The 22,235-nt window shown below is 47.2% G+C and overlaps 1 protein-coding gene across 2 annotated transcripts in view; it reads left to right on the top strand.

The window, feature by feature from the left end:
* CEP55 (centrosomal protein 55) overlaps positions 1–20,484 on the top strand; it is a 291,020-nt gene extending 270,536 nt beyond the window's left edge. The window contains exon 9 of one of the 2 annotated variants that reach the window (XM_078643397.1): positions 19,467–20,484. In XM_078643397.1, coding sequence (XP_078499523.1) covers positions 19,467–19,679 — 213 coding nt within the window. In that variant the 3' untranslated portion in view covers positions 19,680–20,484. The remainder of the gene's footprint in view (positions 1–19,466) is intronic. The other variant, XM_078643398.1, reaches the window with a different exon arrangement.
* The last annotated feature ends 1,751 nt before the right edge of the window (positions 20,485–22,235 follow it).

The raw sequence follows: 22,235 nt of genomic DNA, 5'->3' as shown, positions 1-22,235 counted from the left end.
TAGCGGTGGAGATGTAGAGAGCAACAAGCATTTGCAATGCAATAGGTCTCGCATGTACGCGTGTTTGAGCTATTGGCATTGTAAATGGCAATGCCTTTTAATTATGTGTTGATTTTTAAAACTTAAATAAAAGGCATTGTCATTACAATGCCAATAGGTTAAACTATTTCTTAGTAAGTTCTTGTTACTTGGAACATGTTTATAAGAGTGTCACAGCGCAATGATATGGTGTCGATGACTTCAGCAAAGCATTACTGAAAGTATGAGCTATTGCCGTTCCATTAATATTAGCAACGCCAATAGCTCAAACTTTCACTAATGCGAGACCTATTGTATTGCAAATGCTTGTTTCTTTTTGCTTGCTTAAGCCTTCCATTTGAGTACATGTTTTTGCCAGCTTGCTTCTTTGTGTGCTTTTCCCCTCCAAATATCTGCCCCAAGACTCCCCTGCTGCTGTCTCCCTCATGTTGTAAGCTTTTTCTCTCATGTTCTTTTCCACACACCAAACTCCTTGCAATCTCTGTGCTCCATGTTGCTTTTTCGCTCATGGTTTTATCCACCGCACATTGTTGCTCTCCTCTGTGTACTGTTTTTTCCCCTCCATGCCCACTCCTCATACCCATATCTGCTGAAATGGGTAGGTAATATGCTCACTGTTACACCATAGTAGCAATTTTGCATACTGTTTCATCCTGCAATATAAGGCTGCATGGTCACACCTACTGGCTCCAACAGAAGACACCCTTGTAATTTAAGGAGCTCACTGTACCCTCCACAAGGTCTTCAAGATCTCTGCAAGTTTTGCACAAGTGTTGCTGTAGTTGAACTCGCTCTTTCTGCAATGACTGGTCATAATAATAATAATAATAATCCACATTTGTAAAGCGCACAATCACCCGTAAGGGTCTCTAGGCGCTGGGGGCCGTCGGGAAGATTAAGCAAGCTATTGCCCAGAGTCGCATGGTGCTGGGCTAACCTGCCGCCGGAGCCGGGGATCGAACCGTGATCCCCAGATTCCAGCGTCAGTCGCCCTGGCCGCGGCGCTGACACTGCCTGCCATGTACAGTTGACCACTGAATACATGACCCATAAAAGTAAACTGGAAGCCTATTGGGTTTATAGTTTTATGGAGCGGAGGAAAGGAAGCCTTTCCTTCCACAACTGTCCAATAATCACAAACTCTCCAAGTCGATTGCCAGTCCTCCTATTTGCAGCTAAACATTACATGAGTATTTTGAGGGGCCACAACTGGGAGATCTGGTTTAATGGCTTTGGCGGTAACTTGATCTTACAACAAATGAACACGTTTAAGGAATCTCCATGATACAGTTTCTACTAACTACTCAAATGTATCTTGAGTTTTACAACTTTGGCATTACCTCTTATTATTTCTCACCCTAGGCCTTCTGAGCTACTCCTCTCTTTAGTCCCAATAGATTCTCAAATGAGTTATTCTTAGCCATAGGGGAAACATTATGGTCCCACTATGAGGTTGCTCTATTTCTCCTTGCCTCCAACTAGAGTGTTTCTAATTTAATAGGCAACCAATGTGTAGGCCTTGGGATTTCCAAGGTCAACACCCAGCCATCAGTTTGAGCCTGTCGTGCAGCATTGCCTTGCCCCAGCCACAGCACTGGTGGCCATATCTGGTGATCAGGCATGATAACTGCACTCTACACTAGTTACGCTATGTTGCCACTTGGAACAAGTCTTTTCTAGATTTTGGATTATCCCAACAGTCCCCACCTGAAAGAACCCCCAACATGACTAGGCTCTTTCATGCAACATCACTGCAAGTGCTGAGCAGACTTCCGCCTCTCACAGACACAATGCTTTTGACTGAATCGCATCGGAGCATTATCAACCAGGAAGACTTCAGTCACAACCTTCCATCGACCTAAGCAATCACACATTCACCCTATGCACAGTGACAGCCAAGGTCTGCTCACCCAAACAAATTGCTGTCTTCACTGTCAGGAGGCTAATAGAAGCATGCACACACGTCCTAATTCGCCAGCCTATTAACATTCCACTTTCGCAGCCATCAAAATAGAACTCGCTTTCTGGGGAAGGACCCACAACTTGCCTTTTAAGTGCAGGCCAGTGCAATGCATAGAAACCATGCCCCATTTTTCAATCCAATTCATAATTATCCATCCTTACTTTAGCAGTCGTGTTTTGCCTGGGCTAAAACAGAAACCCACTGTTTGTATCCCAAGGTTTAATCCGTAAGTGCGCAGCAGAGTATCACTGGGCACCATACCATTCTTCTTTCCCCACCATAGCACATGCCAGTTCTCCTGTGGGAAGTAACTTTGTAAGTGTGCAACATATGGGACCTGGGACCTATGAATCTAACATTAGCGTTGCTCTAGCCAGGGGTCTCCAACCTTTTCTATAATTCGAGCTACTTATGTTCAATGGAACTCATTGGGAGCTACCAATGTTACTTGTATTGTAACAATGTCCACAAAAGGTCTTACATCAGTGGCCACCATTTGCAAGTTTACTACCAGTGATCACGTCAGTGCATCAGGCATGGTTGCCACCAGCAATGTAATTACAAAAAGGCTTTGTCAATATGGAAAACCTCTACATGAGTAATAAATAACAGCCATAGCAGCAGCCTTAACAAAACAATTTTTCGCGGGTGTCCTAGCACGGAGTGAATATGGTACTTGCAGTTTTGCTTTTGAGATTATAAATAATGTTCCGAAAAAGTATGTTAAGTGACCCTTTGCAACAAACTTTGAAAGCACTGCAATACACCATCGCCCAGTATTGTTTTGTTTTCCTCACCAAACTTCCATATGCCATGACCAGCACCACGTTGACAACCAGTTGCTGCTCCTGCACCATGACTCTGTGCTGAGACCCCCAAATCTTCCACAGGTCCACCACTTCCGGGCTCCCCAACTCACACCACCGCCCAGAAGAAGTCCTCATAACTCCAATCATGTAACTAATAAGAATATCTGAAAGAGACTATTAGTTATAGATTCCTTACCTTAGAATTACCCCCAGGCGTCAGACTGGATCCGGAGAAATGTTTTCATAGCAGTACCCCTGCGCGACTGTAGGTGGCGTCGGTCGACTCCGCGTTCATTGTCGGCGGCGTGATAACCGGGATGAAGTTGCGGTATCCACGTAGAAGCTGCCCCTGCGCGCTGACGTCAGTTCTTTCTTTTTCCATGCCAGCGAGCGCAGATCCGGAGAGAGCGGTACCCTTAGTCACTTTTTGACCATTTTTTTACTTTTGTCAACCTCTTTTTGAGTCGTAATTGACTCCTGTTGCACGTAGGAATGTCTCATTGTTGGACCGGATTCAAACCTTGTGACTCCTGCCACAAGTTGATGACGGTTACGGACCCACACCTCGTGTGCCTCTGGAGCACGACCACGAGCCGAAGTCGTGCCCCAACTGTCTGGCCATGAACCCAAAGTATTTGCGTGAGCGGTCCTGAAAGCTTCTTGAGGCCCGGCAGTCCGCTCCCTGCTGCTTGACGTCCCGGTTGAGAGGGAGGTCGTGGGACCGGTCGCGGAGTCTCCACCAACACCCCTCTTCAAAGTCTTTGGGTAAGTCGAAGCACAAAAAGAAGGCAAAGACGCACCGTCTCTCTTCGCCTTCTCCCCGTCCGTCGGCCTGCGGAAGGTCGTCGTCCTTCGGCTCCGCCCGCGGAGCCAGTTGGGTCGGCACAGAGCTTCCCTCCCTTCCCGGGAGCCGGAGTGACTCCTGCCCAACTTCGTACCTTTTACGAAGCCCTCCACTCCATCTTTGGGCAGCCCGACTCCGCTGGCACGCCTTCGGGTCCCGCGGACTCGGCAAGGGGTTCTAGGCCTTCGATGCCGACAGCTCTGGCACCGGCGCCGCAGGGCCCCCAGGGATCCAGGCCTGGATCCAGATCGGCGCCTGTCGACCTTACGTCACGTCCGGTGCCGATTCCATTGACGACACCTCCGCCCCCTCTGACGCCGGTTGTGTCCCCAGCTGTCGGCGACCCCAGACTCCCCCTCGACTTGGACATGGAGCCAGACCGGTGCAGACCGGTACTTTTGTACCACTGTTCTATCCTAGCGTTCCCTATTGCCCTGAGTGGCAGCCATATGAGGCTGAGGAGGACTGGAAGGTGTCTGTTGACCCTCTGACAGACCAGCTTGATGAGCCGCACTGGAGAGAGGAACTGGGTGAAGCCAGTGGTCTGGATACATCCCCAGACCTTGGTAGGCTTTCTCCCTCTACCGTGGCTATGGAGGAGGGAGACTCCTACGCTGTGGTGTTGCGTAGGGCGGCTGAGGCCTTGGTCCTAGAGCTTCCTACGGTGGCAATCAAGACCATCCTCCTGACAGAAGTGCTTCAACCAGCAGCAGCCTCTTCGGAGCCCCTGCTGCCGTTCAATGAGGCCCTCACTTGGTCCAAGCCCAGCACAGGGCCTCCTGTGGATAGGAAGATTGCCCGACGCGACCACCTGGCCCGGGCGACCACATTTACCTCTCCCAACACCCTACCCCTGAGAGCTTTTTGGTCCAAGCCTCAAAACCCAAAGGTGTGTTCCCTATTGCTCCCCCAGATAGAGAATCCAAGAAGCTGGACCATCTTGGGAAGAAGATATTTTCTTCTGCCAGCTTAGTACTGCGGTCGGTGAGCAATGCAAGTCTCTTGGGCCGTTACACCACTCTGTGTGGGACACGGTTGCGCAGGTGCTGCTACAGGGCCCGGAGGAGGCCTGAGCAAAATTCTCCCGTGCAGTCGCAGAGGGGAGAGAGGCTGCAAAGTTTGCCTTTCGATATGGGCTGGATACCACTGACTCGCTAGGCAGGACGATTTCAATGTCAGTAGCCCTGAGACGCTACTCCTGGGTGAGGTCCACTGGCTTCTCAGGCGATGTCCAATCGACTCTTTTGGACATGCCCTTTGATGGCCGTCACTTGTTTGGTGACAAGGCGGACAGCGCGCTCGAGCACTTCAAGGATTCTAGGGCTACAGCCAGATCCTTGGGCCTCGCTACCACCTCTCGCCCCCGCAGTCTGCTTTCATACCTTTCGTGGCTACGGAAGGTGTGCCCCACCACGTTCCACCCAGAGCCACAGGCCTGTGCAAGCTGCCCAGTCTCTGCACGGGGTCTGGGAGCCAGCGGGCAGGCCAGTCCACCAGTGCCCCCTCTGCAGCAGCCTCCGAGCCTTCCTAGTCCGACCTTTCAGGGCCACCAGTTGCCAGTGGGCGGCAGGATCTGCCATCACCTCCACCTCTGGCAAACCATTATCTCGGACAGGTGGGTCTTGCAGATAGTCCGAAGGGGCAACTCTTCCCTCCCCCCTCCCCTCCCCTCCCCCCGCCCCCAATCCCCCACCAGATGGCATATGCGGGCTCTGCAGTGGGACCTGAAGCTCCAGTGGGCACAACATCAGGGGAACCTGTCTGATTGCATCCAGTTCTCTGAGAGCACTGCACTCCAATTGCAGTGGTGACTAACGAACCAGCATTGGGTTGACGGCATATCCCTCTCCCTTCCTCAACCAGAGTTCACAGTGGTGACTGACACATCCCTTCTGGGATGGGGCGGCCACATGGGGGATGCGGAGACCAGAGTCTTCTGGTCTCGGGCGGAGTCCGGGTTCCACCTAAATCTTCTGGAGCTCCGGGCGATTTTTCTTGCACTCAAAGCATTCCTTCCCCCTGTCCGGGGAAGAGTAGTGCATGTTTTCACGTACAACACCACCGCCATGTGGTACTGCAACAAACAAGGCGGGTGGGGTAGTGGACCCTATGTCAAGAGGCCCTCTGCCTCTGGACATTGCTGGAACATCAGTGCATATCCCTGGTGGTTCAACACCTGACAGGTTCGCTGAACGCCAGGGCGGACCAATTCAGCCACAGGTGCATGGTATCTTTCAACAGCTGGGAGAGCCTTGGTTAGATCTATTCACCACCGAAGAACGTGCAATTTCATTAATTCTGCATGTTGGAATTGCCAAGGCAGCACTCGCTTGGCGGCGCTTTTCGGCGCGAGTGGAGTTGCGGTCTTCTATACGCCTTTCCGTCTATACAACTTCTGCTCAGAGTGCTGAAGAAGATCAAGCACGACGGGGTCCAAGTCATTCTTGTGGCCCCGGATTAGACACGGAGAGTCTGGTATCCCAAACTATTACACATGGCCATTTATCCTCCGATCAGACTGCCTCTTCTGGAGGATCTTCTGTCACAGCAGCAGGGGACGGTCCTCCACCCGAACCTGTCCAGCCTCCACCTCCTTGCGTGGAGATGAGTGGCGACAGTTTACAGCTTTCGACCATCCTCCCGAATAATGTGATGTTATTTTGGCAGCCAGGCGTCCCTCCACTAACTCAGTATACGCCTGCAGATGGAACAAATTTGTGGCATGGTGCACAGCAAAGGCTGTGGATCCCCTTTCCGCCCCTCTTTCTGAGGTTCTCTTGTTCCTCCTTTCTTTGGCCCAGCAGGGCTCTTCTCTGGCCACTTTCAAGGGCTACCTCTTGGCCATTTTAGCTTTTCTTAGGCTTCCTGACCAGCCTTCTGTTTATGTACCGCCTGGTCAGTCTCCCGATTCAGAGCGGGACAGGCAGTCTGGGACAGACAGCCCGGACTTAAGTACATTGATGTGTTTAGAGATACGATCATATCTCTAAATAAAACTATGTAGTATTTATGCAGGAATGTGATTGAAATAATTTTAGTGGGGCACAGCCCCTGAACCCTAATGGACAATCTGCACCTGATTAATTGAGGTAGTGGAGTCATACTGGCTGCAGCCATAGTAGCGCAGAAGGTAGGAGAGAATATGAACCACTATGAACAATGAACATATAAAGATTAAACCGCCTGAATAACTGAATTCATGTTTAAGATGATTCGTACAGTGGTGTAACCTAAAGGTAAAAATAAGGTTCATAACAGATGTACACAGTGAAGAATGAACAATGTGATATTAGTTTCCTTAAGAACTAAAGTACACTTCAGAATGCCAACATACGATTCAGTGACTTTTTACACCACAGAACAGTTTAACCGAAAAGATGTAAAAACAAGGAGACACAATTTCCGTCTCCTGAACAAGGAAAATTGAGTTAATGCCCCTGGGCTGAGGATCTCATCATTTGTGAAACCAGGAAGCACTTCTCCTCACATTTTGCTGGCAGGGACAAATAAATCAATACCAGAGAAGAATGCCTCTTTACAACAGTGCTGGCGGGTGACTAGGACATTCCCATGCTTTTGTCCTTCAGAAAGAGTCCTTCCTTCACCCCAGCAACTGGGAGCTGCGCCGAACTCAAGGCAAAAAGGCACAATGTGCCTGCCCCGCCTCACTCTGAATCAGGAGACTGAACCAGGCAGTACATAAACTTTCTGAACTGGGGCGCACAACGCAGGGCTTACTGTTCTAAAGCCCTTAATAATGAATAATTGCAGTTGTAGTCAATGGCAGTATATAGGCCAGTGATGGTTTGGGGCTTTGGAATCTCCCTCCTGGCGTGAGAGCAGCCATCCGTCATTCACAGACATGGATCCCACCCTTTCCCATTTGTCACACATAGGACCGTGTGTCTTGGTGCCTTGTGCTTGGTATTGGTAAGTGTTAAAATGCTAAACTTCTATTATGTATTTTGTTCTGAGAACCCTTGCCACCCTAACCTCCCCCACTGTGACACCGCAGGCTCTGGCTGCACATCAATGGCTCTGTTAGATGTGGAGCTGCAGCATTTGTTCCCCCGTAAAATGGATGCAAAAGACGGGCAGGCTAGTGTTCTTATTCCCTTGTGAAGTTCATACAAATATCCGAGTCAACTACAAAGACGAAATATGTACTTACAATAGATAGTTATCTGCTGTATGACATTAAAACTGTCCCGATCTTCATGCCCTTAACAACATTAATGCCAAAAACATGGATAGATTCATGAACAATGCGTGTTAAAAACGTTAAGGCAATGCATGTAAGAAATTTGGTTCTGCTCTTATTGAAAGATTTTTCTGAATCTTGCCTCCCTCGAGAGGTAGCTATTTAATCATGTTGTGTTTCTGTCTGTATTTTTTGTTCCGTGCATACTTTGAGCTGTGCAGGTGTTTGAGGGGCTTTGATTGAGAGCTCGGACTCTGAAGCCAAAGCAAAGTCCCTGTCAGTGGTTTGGCTTCTGTGCAGAGCACACAGCACAATGTATTCCAGTTGAAATTGCAATTTTGTTAAAATTTGTGTGTAGGGGAGTACAGATGGGAAAATATTTACAGGGCAAAAGTAAAATAGATTGCTTAAATGTGAGTGCAGTGTTTGTTTGGAAGTGGTGAGTGGGAAATAAAAGGAAGTGCATTCGGGGAAGAGTGAAAAGAGAGTGCTGAAGAGGAAAGAGATTGTCGAAGATGTGCATATCTTTTTTTTAAAATTTCTTCTGGAGGAGGATCCAGCCTGGACTCCACGTTTGTCCATTAAGCTTGGCCGCGTCACACACTACATAAGTCATTCCAAACTTTTACGCCTCACCACTTTCAAATGCCACAAGCCACCGTTGTTCCATTGAAATCGGACGCAGGCAAACCATCACTACCATGGAAAGAGTGGATAACGTTATTTGAGTCTTATTTAATTGCTATTGGGGGATACATTTTGCCCTATTCGAGCAGCACATACTTTTGCATGATTTAGGAACTGAATGCAGGAAAGTATTTCAAAACCATCTTGATGTGGAAGAAAATGAATACGGGTCTGGAGATGGTGATGTATGTTTAACTACTCTCTATCGATTACAAGACTATTTTGGAGAAAAAATAAATGAAGACTTGGAGAGACATACGTTTTTTCCAGCAGGAGCCAATGGAAGGACAAGAAAGTAGCAAATTATATTGCGGTATTTGGAAGATTGACTAATACGTGTGAAGTTGGTGGATTTTCGGGTTTACAAGTTTTGTAGAATGCCCTTTGGTCTTGCATCTGCTGCAGCTGTTTTCTCAGCGGATGATGCTACTTTTTTTGATGAAGATTCATAACGTTTTTTATTTCCAAGATAACGTTTTAATTTACGGAAGTACAGCGAAATAACATAATGAAGGTATTGGAGAAATGTAAAGATACTGGCCTAACCCTTAAGAAAGAAAAATGCTAAGTTGGGGTTGGATCCGTCACTTACCTAGGCAACGTTATATCAAAGGATTTTACAAAACTCAAATATGTTTTAGTGGAAGCTATTAAAAAAGCTCAAACAGCAATGATTAATTTAAAACTTTTTTGAGGCTATCTGAGTATTACTCCAAATTTGTTGACTTTTTTGCCCAGCGTACACATCCCTTAAGGAAACTTTTTAAAAGAATTGAGAAATATGTTTGGAACGAGTCACACCAAGAAGCATTTTTATCATTAAAAAAAAGAAATTGTCAATTCTCCAATCCTTGGTAATTTTGATGTTAAGACATATTATACTGAGGACTGATGCCAGCAACAAAGGAATTTATACCACTTTCAGTCAAATTGTGGAAGGAAGAATTGTGGCAGTTCCCTATTGAGCACTTTCAAATGCTGAATCTAAACATTCAATTAATAAAGCAAAACAGTGGTCCCTCGAAAGGGGGTGGGGGGGGGGGGAGTGTAAGCCTCTGCTTTCTAGGAGAGAGTATCTTTGACCACTAAGAGATTGGTTTCATTTCACAATAAGGGCTGGACTGTTCCCATGAGGCACAGGGTCAAGACTGATTTGCATATAGCTGAGTATGAACTAAGGTGGCAAAGTGAGCCAAAGAATAATGATGGATTCAACCCAGATCTGTGACTGGGGGAGAGTGTCTGAAAGGTTTCAGCGCTCCGTCCATCATCTCCTTGTGTTTTCTCAATATAACAGCCATGTCTTGAGGTCCTTCCTGAATTGGGCCAGTAGATTGTAATAGCCTTTGTGGAAGGTTTATTTTATACGAAGCTTGCAGAAGCGGTCGCTCCCCACGCAGCTCCTTGCACCGACTGTTGTGGTATCGTAGCGCTTCCCACTGCCGATCTGCCTTTACTCGTATTGTTCATATTGCATTGCTGCCTGTTTGCTACCAATTAATTTAGCCTCGAAAACGCTCATTAGTGCCTGTCTGCTGTTGTGTTAATTAAGGGTTGGGTTGGGGAGGGGAGGGGTTGGCCTGACGGCTAAGGCGCTCGACCTCGGACCTGGGGAACTTGGTTCGAGTCTCGGTAACGACGCCAAAAACCCCCTGTGATTCTGGGCAAATCACTTAATCTCCCCGTGCCTAAAAAATGAAAGTGTGTCCTCATGTAACGTAACTGGTGCTATGTAAAGCGCTCTGATAACTGATTCGGTTCGGTTCAAGTTTGCGCTATATAAAACTCTCAAAAAAAAATAAAAAATTATATTTTAGAAAGCGCGCAGTCAGTAGAATTGCATTGTGCCTGGCTGACTTTGAGTAAATTATTTCATTTCATTGTGCATAGCGTTGTCTTCAGGTTGTGCCCCAATCCAGTTTCGTTTTTGGCCTGCTGCCATTTTGTGGTTTGTTGTTGTGCCTTCCTGGCCGGACCTCCACCCCGATCCCGCCTCCCAGCTGATCCTCCCTCGCCCCTCCACCATCCACATATGACAGATGATTCCGCGCGCAGCGTTCACGCACAGTGGTCGCGCCAAAGGTAAGCCCGTCTACGCCCGTCCGCGCCCAGCGCCAGACCCCCTGGCCCCCGCAATACCCATCCCACCCGCATTACTTACGACGACGCAACCCTCTCAGCCCTAACCCCGCCCGCACACCACATTGCTACCAAGCTGCCCCAGGACACACCCATGGACCCTTCACCTGCCTCTCCTGCAAGTACGATTGCATCAGGACCCACACCAAATCCACTAACTCAAAACAGAACTCCGACAACAACCACCTAAAGTGCATCCTGCTCAACACCCGCTCGGTCCACAGACACTCCATCGAACTTTGGAACCTACTCGACACCACATCGCCGGACATCGCCTTCCTTACAGAAACCTGGATGAACGCCTCATCAGCGCCCGACATCGCCATAGCCATCCCGGACGGCTACAAGATCATTCGAAAGGACCGCATCAACCAAACGGGAGGAGGCATAGCCATCGTCCATAAGAACACCATCCGCATCACGACCAGCTCCGACGATAACCTCGCTACTGCCGAACACCTTCACTTCCAGATCCACACCGACCCCAAGACCACACTCCGAGGCACCCTCATCTACAGACCCCCAGGACCCCGCACACAATTCAGCGAAGACATCACTGACTTCATCAGCCCACACGCCCTCCCCTCCGAGAACTTCATCCTACTGGGAGACCTCAACTTCCACCTGGAAAAGAATAACGACAACAACACCACCACCCTTCTGGACAACCTGGCCAATCTCTGACTCAAACAACTTGTTGACACCCCCACCCACCTCGCCGGACACACGCTCGACCCAATCTTCACCTCCAGCAAACACATCTCCTTCGACCACACCACAGCTCTCCGTCTGGACGGACCACAGCTGCGTACACTTCAACTACAAAAAGACCACGACCCACAACCCCCCACGACCTATCCCCCGAAGAAATTGGAACAAAATCACCACCACCCAGCTCTCCTCTTCGCTTCACCTAAACCCTCGCGCCAAATCATCAGACCCAAACCAAGCAGCCACCAACCTCACACAATGGATCACCCTCAGCGCCGACGAACTAGCACCCTTGAAAAACCATCAAATCAAGCAAGGTAGCAAAAAAGCCCCCTGGTTCAACGATGACCTTAAGAAATCCAAGAAGCTCTGCCGCACCCTCGATAAAGCCTGGAGAAAAAACCCAACCACTGACAACCTGGCCATCTTCAAGAGCACCACCCGCAAACACCACCAACTGATCCGATCCACCAAGAAATCAGCACTCAAAGATCGACTGGACAACAACGCCCAAAACAGCAAGGAACTATTAAACATCGTAAAAGACTTTACCAACCCCACCGCCGGCACTAACAACATCACTCCCTCCCAAGACCTCTGCGACTCATTATCCTCATTCTTCCACAACAAAATCGCCGATATACATAACAGCTTTGAAAATCAATCAGAAGACCAGTCAACTCCACCCACCCCCGAACCAAAACAGCATTCTAACACCCTTTGCGCCTGGGACCCAATCACTACTGAAGACACCATCCGCCTGATGAACTCCATCCACTCAGGATCGCCAACCGACCCATGCCCCCACCACATCTTCAACAAAGCAGACTCCATCATCGCACCCCATCTCCGCGATGTCATCAACTGTTCCTTCAACTCTGCTACCTTCCCGGAAATCTGGAAACATGCCGAACTCAGCCCCCTTCTGAAGAAACCCACAGCGGACCCCTCTGAACTTAAGTACTACCGCCCCATCTCGCTCCTCCCATTCCCTGCCAAAGTCATCGAGAAAGCCGTCAACAATCAGCTCGCCGCCTTCCTCGAGTGCAACAAATCCCTCGACCCCTCACAGTCCGGCTTCCGAACCAAACACAGCACCGAAACCGCCCTCATCGCAGCTACAGACGACATCCGAACGCTTCTGGACAACGGAGAAACAGCTGCCCTCATCCTACTTGACCTCTCCGCCGCCTTCGACACTGTCTGTCACAACACCCTTATACAATGCCTCAGCAACGTCGGAATACAAGGAAAAGCCTTGGACTGGATCATCTCATTCCTCGCCGGAAGAACCCAGAGAGTCCGCCTCCCCCCATTCAAATCAAAGGCCACCAAAGTCATCTGCGGCGTACCACAAGGATCATCACTCAGTCCCACCCTCTTCAACGTTTACATGAGTCCCCTCGCATCCATCGCGCGACAACACGACCTCAACATCATCTCCTACGCAGACGACACCCAGTTGATCCTCTCCCTCACCAAAGACCCAAACACCGCCAAAACCAATCTACACGAAGGAATGAAAGAAGTAGCCGAATGGATGAAGAACAGCCGTTTAAAACTGAACTCGGACAAAACTGAAGTCCTCATCCTTGGATCATCCCCCTCTGCCTGGGACGATTCATGGTGGCCACCGGCCCTGGGTACAGCACCCATACCTACAGATCATGCACGTAACCTGGGCTTCATCCTGGACTCCTCCCTCTCGATGACCAGACAAGTCAACGCCGTCTCATCATCATGCTTCAACATCCTACGCATGCTTAAAAAAATCTTCAGTTGGATCCCCACCGAAACAAGAAAAACGGTCACCCACGCACTGGTCACAAGCTGACTGGATTACGGAAATACCCTTTACGCCGGAACCACAGCCAAACTACAGAAAAAACTCCAACGCATCCAAAACGCCTCAGCCAGACTCATACTGGACATCCCCCGTCAAGCTCACATTTCTGGTCACCTGAAAGACCTCCACTGGCTCCCCGTCAGCAAGAGAATAACGTTCCGTCTCCTCACCCACGCACACAAGGCCCTCTACGACCTAGGACCCGAATGCCTCAACACACGACTATCCTTCTACACCCCCACCCGCCAATTACGATCGTCCAATCAAGCCCTCGCCGCAATTCCACGCATCCACAGATCCACCATGGGGGGTAGATCCTTCTCCTACTTAGCAGCCAAAACCAGGAATTCTCTCCCCACCCACCTCCGCCTTACACAGAACCACCTCTACTTCAGAAAGCAGCCAAAAACCTGGTTATTCGATAAGTAAAGCACCCCCCCCCCCCCAAGCGCCTTGAGACCCTCTGGGTGAGTAGTGCGCAATACAAATCTCTGAACTTGAACATGCTTGATGGGCTATAATTCAAAGTGGATAGTGATACAAATAGTACAAAATATCAACACTGCTGTAATCATTAACTTACTGAGTGAAGTTTTTTAGGTTTCGCCTTTTCCATTCCGCTGGAATGGAAAATGGAGAGAATTCTAGTGGTCAAAATACTCGTCAAACCAAGGGTTTTTTGGTGCGGTTTTCTTCGAGTTCACGTGGCCACAGGCACGCGCTTTTGGGCCATAAACTTTCACGGCCATCTGTTCCCCAGCTCCAGCACCTCCCCTCTCTCTCCCCGCACACAGCCTTACTTGGATTTCTCCTCCCCCTCCCCAGCCAGCTTCCCCCAGGCCGTGTTCCCTCCACTGCTACCCCATCCTCACTCATCCCTCGCACCCCCTCCTCGCTCATCAGGTCTGCAAATCGCCTTGCCTTCTGTCCCTTAATCTCCCCGTGACTCCCCCCTCACCTCTCCCACTCCACTGCTTCAGGCCCCCACCATTTGCTCAGGACATTGCTTGTTTTTTTTACCAGCATGACCAGTATATATCCTGGCCGGTACAAAACGAGGGAAATCACATAAAGCTGCTATTATTTCCTCTTGTCAGTATATAAGCAGATAACATTTTAAACGCTTTCACTTTTAACAATAGCGGCCGTCTCCACCCAGTCCCGCCCTTCAAAGCTTCCATGTTGCTTCCGGACTATAGCGTTAAAGGAGCAATGCTTGTTTGTTTTTACAGTGCTTGGTTTTTTTTCAGTTTCAGCGCATTACAGTGCGATTTTACTCTTAACAAGCGTAGCATTTCCCATCCTGCCCGGTCCCGCCCTCCAAACCTTCACGGACTCGATCACTTCCTTGCAGTCTGCCTGCTGAAGTTTCACGCCGTGTGCCAAGCGCTTTGTTTTTTTGTAGAACTTGGCCTTCGGCTTCTGGTACCTCATTGCCCTTGTGGCTGTTCCTTTCTGTTAGTGTTACCGATTCTGTGTATATTTGTTCACAAATGTATTTATGTGCATACTGTTTGTGACAGTTTGTGAAAACTTCAGTTTCTGTGTCAATGCGTTTTTTGTCTGCAGACGCTGTGAGCATTTTGTGTGCGTGTGTTTTCCACTGTATGGCGGTATTCTGTTTATGGATTTTGTTTGTTTACAGTTCGTGTGTATACTGGAGAGCAGTGTGCTTCAGTTCTAAGTGTCGCTTCTCCCTCTCTTTGTTTGTACTTCAAGTGGCCAGCTGGGAGCGTGCTTGTGGGAGAAGGGAAACAGTTGCTACGCTAAGATTTCTGTTGCAGAACCACAGACCCCTGCCCAGCCATTGTAGGCACGGTACTATACACCAAAACCCCCGCACAGCAGTGCCCTGTGGATAGAGCTCGTGGGCACCCCGACGGCTACTTGCCTGCGCCTCCTGCTTACCAACGACGATGCATTGCCAAGCAGCACATCTACCTTGCTCTGAGGCTGCAGACCCCAGCTGAGATCCGAGGAAACCTATTTCCTTTCGAACCTAACTAATCCGGCTGCCGCTTCTCTCAGGCTTTTTTTTTCAGCATGAAGACGAATCAGTTAAACAGTAGTGACACTCCCAAAAGGCCAAAGTAAGGAAAGAATAATACAGCTGTGTAAGGGATTAAAATGTAGACATGTACCCATCCTTCCTGAAGCGCAATGTCAGAAATAAATCCAAGCCACCCTATGTGACTGGCTCGAAAACGTGCACCAACGTCCTCCTCGTGCCCCACAGTAAAACAAAGTGCATCGTGTATTTAAATTAAGCGTTTTCATCCCCAATGAATGTTCCGTACTCAATATCCCAGCATGCAATGTGATTCTTACTTTCCAGCGATATCTGTTTACGATACGTCATCACCATTCCAGGCAGTGATAATCTGCATCAATCATAAAGTTTATGGGCCAATTAAGTGGCAACTATTTCTACACCAACTCCACCTTGCAAGTAATACTTAGAATTAGAAACAACCAGTTGTGGCTGGCATGATGGGGGTGGAGGTGTGTGGGGAGGGGGTGTGCGTTTGCGGTTTGGAAACGGGATGGTAAATACAATTTAAACAAGCATTTGCAATGCAATAGGTCTCGCATTTTAGAAACTTCGATCTATTGGTATTGTAAATGACAATACCTTCTATTATTGCAGGTTTTTTTAAACACATAAATAAAAGGCATTGTCATTTAGAATGCCAATAGCTCAAAATCTTGCAATTGCGAGACCTATTGCATTGCAAATGCTTGTTATGAATAAGGTATACCTCATACTATCATTACTGATAATGGTTGAATTTATTTCAACACTGATGGACGAGTTTCTCTATGGCTATGGCAGTTTCTCTATGGTGGAAGAGGTGTGGCGCAGCGGCCCGGGTGCCTGACTCCGGACCACAGGGTTCACGGTTCGATCCCCGGCTCCAGCTACAGGTTAGCCCAGCACCATGTGACTCTGGGCAATAGCTTTACACAAGGGGGTGGTGATGTACGGAGCATCTGAACCAATCAAACACTCACACCCAGTCAACAGATCTGGGTTTAATCCATCACCGTTCTTTAGCTCACTCTGCCACCCCAGTTCAGACATGGCCATATGCAAATCAGTCTGACCCTGTGCCTCATGGGAACAGTCCTGCCGGAACTGCCAAGCCATGCCTTCCCTGGACCGGAAACAAGCTTCTTAGGACCGGTTTCTGGCATTTCAGCCGCCTTCAGCCAGGCTTGCTTGAATCCAGTGGCAAAGTGAGCAAGGGACTCACGTCTGAGCATACCCTGCCAACTTATGGCGAACAAAGCGGTACAAAAGGGGGTGGTGATGGACGGAGCATCTGAACCAATCAAACACTCACACCCAGTCAACAGATCTGGGTTTAATCCATCACCGTTCTTTAGCCCACTCTGCCACCCTAGTTCAGACATGGCCAATAGCTTGCTTAATCTTCCCGACGGCCCCCAGCGCCGGGACACCTCCGTCGGAGGTAGCTGTGCACTTTACAAATGCTGGCATATGGCTGGTCTATAATACTTTTGCAGGCAGCATTGTATTGTCCCAGGGTTAATGGGCTTGTTGAGCGTATTGACAGAATGATTAAGGAGAGTACATATAACTCAACATGAGTAATGGTGCAAATTTGAGAAAAGCATTGTGTGAAGCGGTATGGGCTTACCTTCTTACACCTTATACTCTCACTGGCATTTCTCCATTTTATCGAAGGAAGAAATCTGGGAATGAAATTAGCCCCACAGTGGCTATGTAAAAATGATTGTGTACTGATTAATTATAAATGTATAATGAATAAAGTTTATAATCACCAGAGAAAGTATGTAGCAAGACATAATAGCCACGTGGGCAAATGGAAAGTAATGTGGAAGGTGAGTGATACGGCGAGAGCCAAACTACCTAGGTAAACTCGAACAGGGAGTTTGAAGTTTTCTTCAGCTGTGAGAAGAAGCAACATAAAAAAACGCTACATATAATGGCCACATGTGGCGCATGAAGAGAATAGTTCATGTTACAATTCCTGAAGTGTCTAATGAATTCGATGATTAGAAAAAATGATAATTTTAGGAGCATGGACAGCAGGAAACAAAGGCATAGTAAAATACCTATGTGGCATAAGGATTAAGTAATAGGATAATACTAGAAATTGCTCTGTTTACATAAAGCCCATGTTTATTTTGCATTACTTAATCCTTTGTTAACGTCTAGATACTTTAAGTCTTACTTTACGATATTGCTGCAGTTTCTTTTCTATCTTAGGACGGAGATGTATTATATACAGGGAATAATATTTCTTACAACTGTTTCATCATAATTATAAAATATTTTGCTATACTGTCATATCTCCTTGCTAATCCCTTCTCATTGGTCCATCCTACCTCCCCCTTCTTCCTCGCCCTTTGTTACCTTCATTTGAAATATTGGAATGCTGGTGGTCCTTGTTTACCATAGAAATATGTTTTTTACTGCAGAGGTATATCCTTTAGAAAAGTTTACTGTACACCAGCTGACCACCTGTGTCTCTCAAAATGTAATACCAGGGTCTCCTCACGGTGCTAGCCAGGTTACATACGCGGGTTGTCAAGCATGTTAATAAGTTAGCAAGAAGACGACTTTCCGACTTTCCATTTACCTTTGATTTATTTATATTCCAAATTTCATAATGCGAAATTTGGATGCCCTGCAAGTCATGCCAATATCAAACAGCAACTAGGCAAAAAATTCCCCCCCCCCCCTCCCCTTAATAAGCGAACATGCTGGCAATAAACAAATGAATGGTTTTTTTTTTTCCCTCAAGGCCTTGCTTCTCATGGTTGCTTTGTTAGCCGTACATTTTTCATCAACTCCTATCCAACGCTCATCCCGTTCCGCTCCCTCCCCCTTCTCCAATATCCCACCTTAGTCTTATATCTAACTCTCTTTGCACCATTGAACACGCTCTTGCCACTCTCACCAGAGATCTCGCTCATCTTAGATCTGATTTCTATTCCCTCAAAAACAGAGCCCTCCCACTTCGGTTAAACTGCGCTCGTACTAGACATATGAATCCCGCTACCCCCAAACAGTTTTGCACGACTCCTCTACACTGCCGCACACACAGACCTCTCCGCACCTCCTGCCCCCTCTCCCCCATGGAGATGCTCGACCTCTGCAAATCCTACCCTCACTGCTCACCCACTAATTTCCAGCATCCCTGTCATACTGGGGACTAGCCGAACTCCCCGCTCACCTTGCTCACCTAGGCCTCCTCCCCAACTCACAGCCATCCACTCCCTTCCCCTCCCTAAAACTCCCCCGAAACCTCTTCACTGCATGCGTGTTAATTGTCGGTCCGCTGTGCGACATGCCACTGAAATATCAGAAACTATCCTTAGTGAATCCATCGACATTGCGTTCCTAACGGAAACCTGGCTCAAAGACCACTCGACAAGCATCCTGGACCTCCTAGCTCCTCCGGGCTATTCTATTCTCAGGAAAGACCGGCCCATCCGAATTGGCGGTGGTGTTGCCACCATCTTCAAAGAGGAACTACAAATTTCCCTTGTCAATAATACTAATTACTCCACCCTTGAATACCTTGAAGCTGAACTCAAAATTCACGGCTCCCAACCCATTCGCCTTCACAACATATATAACCCTCCCGGCAATACTCATCCCTTCGTTGATGAACTATCCAACATTCTTACACAATCCTCACTTTCGAATTCCCTCAACATTTTCCTGGGAGACTTTAACCTCCACTGGAATGAGCGCAGCGATCCCTCTATCACCGTCCTTTCCAACCTTCTCGAGATCAATGACCTAGAGCAACTCTGTCACTCCCCGACCCATTCCAAAGGAGCTATCCTAGATGCAATAATTACTAGACAGTCAGTTCTCTTGCATGTTTTTGTATACCTAAGTGAGGCTTCCCGCCAAACTGTGACCGCTATTTTGTATGACTCGTAGTGTCTAGCAATTGTTTTTACTTTTTTATCTAGATGTCATGTATCCTATGTGGACTTGTTCTTTTATTATTCCGTTGTCTGTGCTTATACACACTGTACCTGTATGGAAACACCTTGTAAAGCGCTCTGATACTCCTGGGTCCAGCCAGCGCTATATAAAACCTCTTAAATAAAAATAAAATAAAATAAATAAAATAAACTCCTACTTTCAAAAAGTGCTTCGTATTTTTCTTAATTTGCCCTAGACGATTGTATATATTAAGGTCACTTGTTTTTCTTTTCAGAAGCACCTCCATGAGTTTCATTACACAGAATCGCCTAATAAGCTCCACGCCGATTTTGATGACCGGTTAAGGATCGGTAGCCCGAATCCATCACCCCGGCGTTCAAACCTGCTGGACGAGAGCTTCCTGGAGTGTCCGAAGTGCAAAGCGCAGTATCCCACCAGCCAGCACAGAGAGCTCCTGGCACATATTGATTTCTGCGCTGACGATTAAGCCAAAAGCTCTTAAACTCGTACATGCACTCCGAAACTTTTCTACATGTGTTTTTAAACAATTTTTTAAACTTGTGTGTGTATAGGCCATCCATGGCGTTGCATTTTCAGCTTTTTTCTGATGTTTTCTCATGTAGCTCTCCATGAACCCGGTGTAATACTGGGTGCATCTTCACGACTGGTTAATTGTTCATGACGTAAGATTCTTCCTAAAGTGGTCCTTTAACCAACTCGCAGGTGGAACAGCAGTCTTTTAAATTGTTTTATATCTGGGTTTTTTATTTGCCATGAACTACTGAATTATGCTTGTTGCACTGTTGTATAGTATTGCAGTCCATGTAATCGCATGGAAGGCATCGGTAAAACTATAAGGGAGGCTATTTCTTTGAGTTCTTAAAATATACTTGTATACTTTGATTTAACCATGCACTAGGGGAGCGGAACAAATAAGGAACAGTTTGCACATATCTGTAAAATCCTTTATATTTAAGTGAATAATCATTGTGCGGATAAAAAATGCCAGTAGTGTGTTTCTCTTTAGAGGCTGGTATTTACAAAAACTAGCTGTACCTGACAAAAGGCAGTTCTTATATTTAATTCGTTATGCTTTCAGTCTTTTTATAATTGCTCATCTTTGTGCCTGTATCTCATATCCCTGCTATTTTGTAACTTGTATGAGCATGAGGTTGATCTGGTCATTTTCTTCTGGTTTCTTTGCAAATAAATATTTGATTTATATGATGATATGACTTTTCTCTGTATGTATATATTGTGGAGTCAGCAAAATAAATTAATTGTGTGATTGACCATTTGTATGTATTCTTTATTGATGGTATTTGTTTTCATATAACATGACGATTGTGGCTTTGTACATCGAATATGTCAATTGATTGCAGTCCTGAGTCTCAGATGAAACGGGGATGGTTGGTTGGAAAGTGGGTAGTCTATCTTTTTTCACACCAACCACTTAGTGCTTTTTGTCCAATCCAATAGACATCAAAAAAGGAGGAGCAATAGAGGGATAATAACCAGGTTACCCTCCACTCACTGAACCATACGCAAATGACCGGAGTATATAGAACACTATGAACTCTCAATGTACATGGGGCAGTTTTTGTAACCAATCTATACCAGGAAGAGGCTCCACTAATTGAACAGGCCTGCCCAGCTCTTAAGGGTTCTGTAATCTAAACGTAAGAGTTTGTCAACCCACCATGCATATCCTTACATAATAAACAGAAACAAAAAAGGTGTGAGCGGTCAGAAAGTACCTCACGTAAGCATCACCCAAGGAGCTGCTGGTTGGTACTCACCAGTTTGCTCACGTTGTCATCATTGGTAACTTTCATGACCGAAACAGAAGAGGGGAAAAGTGAAAAATTATTATACCGAAGTTTTAAAGTTGTGTGCGAAAAGGTGAAGAAAGATCAAAGTGTGGTGTCGCTGCTTGTATCATCCATCAACCAACTGGACCCCGTAACGTGAAAAAAGAAAAAATGCTTCTCCATGCTAAAATGAGTTGTGGCTCACTTGCAGTTATACATACTTTATTCTTTGCAGTGACTGCACTCCAGATTAAAAACAGCATGTGTAGACCCATTTTAATTGGAACGGCCGACATGTTTTATTGTCTAGTAGTTTTGTCAAAGCTGCCTTTGAAACTACATTTTCCCTGCCCACATTGCAATTTCTTAGGAGTGTGCCATGTCATGTTTTCACAAATGGTATGCACCATGTCACGCAGCCTGCAATGGCAGTCAATGTGGAATTTGTGTGTGGGTTCCTTAGGTTGGCATAAGATATGCTGCAGTCAGTCCTTTCGGACCCTCCTTAGAAGTCATGCCCTAGATGCCTAGGGTACCATTTATTGGGGACTTACAGGTGCTCTAAAGTACTTAGCCGATTGTAGCACACTTAGACAACACCTTGTTTTGGGGAAGGAGTGCCGGCACGGAGATCTGGTTATTAGGCCTCAGTGCACTATCAGAGTAGAAAATCAGCATCTAGTAGCTTAAAAAAAGGGGGTTAAAATGTGGGGGGATAACTGCAACAAAGGCACAGTTTCCTACATTGATGAATGCTGGTCTTTCCTTGTGTAGGGCTTTGTAAGCGCGTGTCAGCATCTTGAACTGACATCTCTTCTGTATTGGGAGCCTGTACCGTTTCCTGAGATGGAGTGTGATGTAGGTCCTTCTGGGGAGGTCGAGGATGAGTTTTAGTGCTGGTGTTTTGTCTGAAGTCTCTTCAGGAGGCGCGCAGTGATTCCTACGTAGAGTTTGTTGATGTAGTCCAATCTGCTGGTGACGAGGGCCTGCTTGATGGTCCGTCTGGTGTTGACTGTTAGCCACCTGTAGATCACGTGGAGGGTGTGGAAGCAGGCAAATTAAACTGTGCTGGCCTGCGTTTTCATTGAAAGTTTGCTGTCTCGGATGATGTCATGGTTGCGGGCATGGGTTGTCAGACCCGTGGGTGATCCGAGTTCCACGGGCCAACATGCGTCGTTCCAGGGCAAGGTGATATTCGCGAAGATGAGGACTTCCTTCTTGTCCATGTTGAG

Source organism: Lissotriton helveticus, chromosome 5_1, assembly GCF_964261635.1.
Source record: "Lissotriton helveticus chromosome 5_1, aLisHel1.1, whole genome shotgun sequence".
Lineage (NCBI taxonomy): Eukaryota > Metazoa > Chordata > Amphibia > Caudata > Salamandridae > Lissotriton > Lissotriton helveticus.
The sequence above is the reverse complement of the archived record's forward strand: the minus strand, read 5'-3'. Positions and strand labels throughout refer to the sequence as shown.